The sequence below is a fragment of the Carya illinoinensis genome, chromosome 12, assembly GCF_018687715.1.
Source record: "Carya illinoinensis cultivar Pawnee chromosome 12, C.illinoinensisPawnee_v1, whole genome shotgun sequence".
Taxonomy (NCBI): domain Eukaryota; kingdom Viridiplantae; phylum Streptophyta; class Magnoliopsida; order Fagales; family Juglandaceae; genus Carya; species Carya illinoinensis.
This window is the reverse complement of record NC_056763.1, coordinates 21,621,148-21,626,944: the sequence shown is the minus strand read 5'-3', so window position 1 is coordinate 21,626,944 and position 5,797 is coordinate 21,621,148. Positions and strand designations below refer to the sequence as shown.

The 5,797-nt window shown below is 34.6% G+C and overlaps 1 protein-coding gene across 1 annotated transcript; it reads right to left on the bottom strand.

Annotated features, from left to right (window-relative positions):
- Positions 1 to 1,763: 1,763 nt before the first annotated feature.
- Positions 1,764 to 3,593, bottom strand: LOC122288851 (phospholipase A1-Ibeta2, chloroplastic). The gene has a single exon (XM_043095647.1). It carries the CDS (start codon positions 3,436 to 3,438, stop codon positions 1,822 to 1,824), a length of 1,617 nt encoding a protein of 538 aa, XP_042951581.1. The 5' UTR covers positions 3,439 to 3,593; the 3' UTR covers positions 1,764 to 1,821.
- Between the last annotated feature and the right edge of the window lie 2,204 nt (positions 3,594 to 5,797).

The window sequence follows — 5,797 nt, the reverse complement described above, 5'->3', positions numbered from 1 at the left end:
AAAAAAAGTTTAAAAGGAAAAGGAAAAAAAAAAATACAATTTCCAATAAGGGCACAAGTAGTCAAACCTAAACGGCATAAAAATACTACTCTTTTTTCAAAAGAATATGCAAAACTTATTGTTCTTAAAAGCGTATTAATATGAGAAATGATATTGTAGTCGTAAATGCGCAAATATCGCGTAATTATTTTGAAAAAATAAATAAATATAAAATTTACACGAAAAAATAATTTTTTAATAATAGACTTTATTATTTTTTAAAACGATTATACGGCACTTGTACATTCTATGATTATATGTGACATTACTTATCTAACATTAATATTAATTATAAGAATAGTGCTAGGCTGCAGGCCAACAATGATCATTGGGTGTGCTGCGTAGCACAAAATTGTTTGTTTATTTTTTTCTTCTTTTTTATATTTTTAAATTTTTTTAAAAAATAAAAAATATATTAATACACAAAAAACCACTACATTAATTATTAAATAAAATAAATAAATACATTAGCAATCAAAGTAAATGAGGACACTCCGACGGCATACTAATATTTTTTTAATTATAATTACCTTTTGCAACGGTGATAGTAAAAATAAAAAGATTCTGAGGAAGTTTCCTCAACCGCTCAACGCAAGATAAGTACCAAGTAGGGGGTCCAGCACGAGTACGAGACCTTTATTATTTGTTGAAGTGGCCGGCAGTCGATGATGGATATCTTTATGGTGTTAACGCACCTTCGACGACATTCTGGGGTTTTACTTTTAAACAAAAGTTTTGCTATATACAAGCACAGTCGCGTACTAATCTGTGTACCAATACTGATTCATTCATACTTAAAATTTAAATTAACACTGTTTTTAATAAAATCTACTTTTTGACCAATCACATCACATTAGTGCACAGATTAATACACAATTATACTTGCAACTATATTTTTGCTTTAAACAAAGAAAGCAAAATCAGAGACTCTTTCGTAATTTCGAACAAGTCTATTTATTGATTGCGTACTCAACAAGTGGTCAGGTAGAGTCTAGTCCACTTCCAATGAATTGAAGCCTTCTAAGCGTTTTACGCGGTGACGTTGGATTAACAAACGCAGGGTTTTGAAAATATCTCTCCTAACAACCATGCACTAATGACGAGCATTTAGATGAATTGAATTGAGTTGAAGCCTTCTAATATACTGTTTTGTTTGTACGTTGAGTGAGTCGAATTAAATTAAAATTAAAATTAAAAATTAAATAAAATATTATTATTATTATTTTAAAATTTTAAAAAATTAAATTATTTATTATATTTTATGTTAAAATTTAAAAAAATTATAATAATTAGATAAAATGAGTTAAGAAGAGTTTGAGATCCAAACTTCCCCAATCTCTTTTTTTGTTCAGCACTGAAATATATAAATAAATTATTTTATTTGAATGTCTTTATACCGCATACTATTTATATAGCATAATTTAATTTTAAGGATAAATTTTAAAATTTAAAATTTATAAATCAAATTATGTCATGTAGATGACGTATAGTATAAGCGACTTCAATTTTCATATAGGACTGTAGCTTTATTTATTTCTTTATTTTGCCTGGAATAAATAACTTTTAATTTAAATAATGAGCTTATATTTTGGTGGAAAAATCAATTTCTATAAACAAATGATGCTTTATTGAAGAAAAAAAAGTTCAAAAAGTCTGATTTCGTGCTTTACCAAAATACAGACCATCCAACATAGTTCAGTAACATCGATGTTGAGATTGTGAAATAAATGAAATAATAATGAAATAATATGTCATTCGACTCATCTTACAATGAACCAAACATCAAGATGGACTAGGCAAGCAACTAGACATGGGCAGTCCATCTCTTTCAAGGTTTAAAGTTAATGCCTTACTTGTATATAATTTCTTCACATTAGATCCCTGATCTTTTAGCAACCTCCCTAAATTCCTTTTAGCATTTGCCCTAAATGGACAATTGGATGCTAAGAACCCATCTACCAAGTGCAAGTATGCCTCCAAGTCATGACAGCATGCCATGTCAGCATTCGGCTTTAGATACGGCGACATTTTCGTGTCGACCCGCAATTCTGTTCCGACGTGGGAGTATGCCAATGGCATGTTTTTTTCAAGCATGTCGAGCATCTGTCCGACAATACTTGTGTTCCTTAGCTTTTGGTTGAGCTCTTCTCCAACAAAGACACCAGGGATCCTAGTGATCACGTCTTGAGAGTTAACAATTCGCAACACCTTGACATTTTGGGCATCAATGCGGCTGGCAAAGGCTCTGTTGCCAACACGAGGCCCACCAAAGGAAAAGACTGCGACCGGTGGCGTCTGACTTGAGGCTGTACATGTACTGATTTCATCGGCAACGAGTACAGCCAAGGCCGCACCTAAGCTGTGGCCTGTGATTGTAATGCTTAGAGCCTCGCCTTTGTATAGATCTATCAGCCTACGCACCTCTTCGACCACGGACTCTGATAGGCTTGGAACATGGGTTCCGGGGGTTTTGTACAGACTCAAGAACCCGCATTCCACTTTGGAATTGGAATGTCCTTGAGCTGGGTTCGCATCGGTTTTGTTATTATTATTATTATTTTCAGGGATTTCAACAAGTTGGGCTCTAACATTCTCGGCCCACTCTAGACACGTGGCGGTACCACGGAGTGCAATGACGATATCCCTACGTCCCATTCGTTGGATCTCTCTGTTGTTGTCGCAAACCGCAACGTAACCTATCCAGCTGGACCGTTGAGTCATCCAATCCGGCGCCATGTCAGGTAATCTGATGGATGACGTGGCATACAAACTCTTCGTTACTTTATAAGACCTATCGGGCAAAGCCACGTGGCGTTGCTGAGGCGGCTCCTCAGTCGGCATGGCGGGGTTGGAGTGGAAAGAATGGTAAGCAGCTTGAACGAACTCGCCGTACCTGATAACCTCACGACGGAGATTCTCGTCGAGAGGGTCCAGAAGGCCTTTCCAGTGGTTGCTGCCGTGATATTCGCGCCATTTGCTGCCGAGATTGTTTCTGGGAGAGTATTCGTTCGTCTTTGATAGGAGTCGCTGGAGCCGGTTGAGGTGCCGCGGCGACATTTCCTCGGCTGCCTTCACCTCCGACCAGAGCCTGGCCAAGTTAAGCCCTTCTAGTGGACTTTTCCCCTTGTTTTCCATCGACCCATAATTACTCGAATCCTTCTGCGGAGGTTGCGTGTCAAGTTGGCTCGGTGGGGCTGACGTCTGGAGCAGTCTCTCTAGGTTGGCCAGGTGTAACCGAGTAAACTCGGTCGATGTTTCCGGTTTTTCAGTCGTCAACATGGAAGAAGCTGCCACCGGTCTTGCCGAAGGGTTTAGCCGAGACATCCGGCGTATGAAGCTGGCACGTCTGGCCCGAAAGAGATGGATATTTTGAGCAGGAAGCGTGGAACCGATATTCATGGAGACGGAGATCGAGAGATCGAGAAACAGAGATAGAGAGAAAGTTAATCAGAAACAGAGATTACAAGAAAGTGGGAATTATGGAGATCGAAGAATGAAGGGACCCTGCGGGCAGCAGCGGCTACAACTTGTAAACCAACTGGTATTGAATCGATCAATGCACGTATATATAGAGGGATTCTTACTAAAATGCCCTTGATTCTGCCCTCTTATTACAAGGACAACAGAATTTTAAATTGCTGACTATCCTATCAATTAGGGGCTTAAGTAATAAACATATTGACCTTTTCTCCCTGACTTGAATGCGTTTGCGTACGTGTTTTCTTAACCAAGAGATTCTTAAAAGTCTGCATCCAAGCGTGGAACGCTGCTTCTCTCACTTTACCACTTCGTTGACTGAATTTTATGTCCGTCCAGGCCTCAAACATGTTTGATGTTCCTGTTTTGAACTCTTTGACAAGCGAGTTCGTTCACGGCCATAGATGAAAGGATACATGATTTGATAGATGAAATAGTTTGGATTCTGAATTTTTATATATACAATATTAATTATTGAGTTATTTTATTATCAAGTCGATTTATAGAATATAATATCTACGTTATTTAAATAGTAACATTTTATTTATAATATTCAAATTTTAAAATTTATCTTTTAAATTAAATTATATTACGTAAGCAATATGTGTTGTTGAGGTTTACAATACTCTTATTTATTTTGTCGATCAAAATCAGGTCAATTATTTGTATTCTTGTTCTTGAGAAAGTTCTTTTTTCTTCCAAACCATCTAATTAAACCTAATTAAATTAGTTTTATCATCTTCGGCTATACCAATAGTTAGTTTTATCATCTTGAGCTATACCAATTGAATATGTGACACATTTTAAATAATTTCAGATGTGAGAATTGAAAATTATAAAAAATTAAAAATTTTTACATTAATTACAAAAATTTACTAATTTTGGATCACTGCCTGTCACGGTAAATACCAGCCATACTGGCTGGTATGAGACATACTCAAAACCTCGATGCCAACGACCAAATTCCCTCTTACTTTTTGCCTTGATGCCGACGACCAAACTTCCTCTAAACACTTTTGCTTTGATAAAAAAAACAATTGCCAGTCAAGGTAAACAAATAAATAAGTAATGCTAATGGTAAACGGATGAAAGCTGCCACCGAGTGGATAGTAATACGTGTGAAAATGAATTTTAAGTTTTTTAAGTTTATGAAATATTTGAATTAAATAAGTAAAGTGTAAAATCAACATTCACGTCATTTAAATGATAAAACTTGATTTGTAATATTTAGATTTTTTTTTTTAAATTAAATTATATTACTTAAGTTCTTGTAGATCCAGTACTTTTATTTTTTATGTCGATAAAACTCGGGTCCATTATTTGTAATCTTGTTCTTGAGGAGTTCTTTCAGCTTCCAAACCAGCCTAATTAAGTTAGTTTCATCATCTTCAATCATACCAATATTGGAATATGTGACACATTTTAGATAATTTCACAAGTTACGCACTCGAATAGAAATTTATTTAAAATATTATACAAATTTAAAATGAAAAAAAATATTTTTGGAAATCAATATTATGCTTATCACGCCTTAGAGCACTCCCAATGGGTGCTGTAAAATACGATTAGCTTTAAAATATAAAAAAATTAGTGCAAAACTTACCTCCAATAGATCTTTTACTTTATCTTTACTTTACATTTTACTACAGTAATTCTTCTAAATGTAGAGGAAACTGTTTGAGGCTATAAACATATTAAATTAATTTCTCTCTCATCAGTTGCTGATTTTATCCCTTTCAGTCACAATTTTTTGACCCTAGTTGATTTTAAATGAATAAAAAATATTAAAAAGTATAATTATATTTAAATGATATAGAGAAAAAATAGATAAGCTAATGATGTATGGTGTATCGTAAAAATCAGTATGTAAAATAAAAAAAGTGAATTTTGATGATGTATTTTGAAGAATAGGATAGACAATCTATTGAGAGTACTCTTAGAGAAGATGCCAAAGACCAAATTCCCTCTTTAACACTATTTGCTTTGAAAGAAGAAAACAATTGCCAGTCAAGGTAAACAAACGGATGAAGCTGCCACCGAGTCGATCATAGTTATACGTGTGAAAATGAATTTTAATTTTTTTTTTTTTTTTAAGTTATGAAAATATTATTATTGACACAATCAAATAGAGAATACGTACCATCCAAGGTTTGAACTCCTAGCTAGCCAGCTAACACTTTTTACTAAAGATATTAAAAAGACTTCTCAGTCATTGTAAACAAGTAAATGTTGGATGGTAAACAGCCACAAAATGATCAGCGATCGATATGCGCGTGCGTGA

Bases quoted from the DNA above. Each gene is read 5' to 3' on its own strand.
- LOC122288851 (XM_043095647.1), bottom strand. From the start codon at position 3,438: ATGAATATCGGTTCCACGCTTCCTGCTCAAAATATCCATCTCTTTCGG.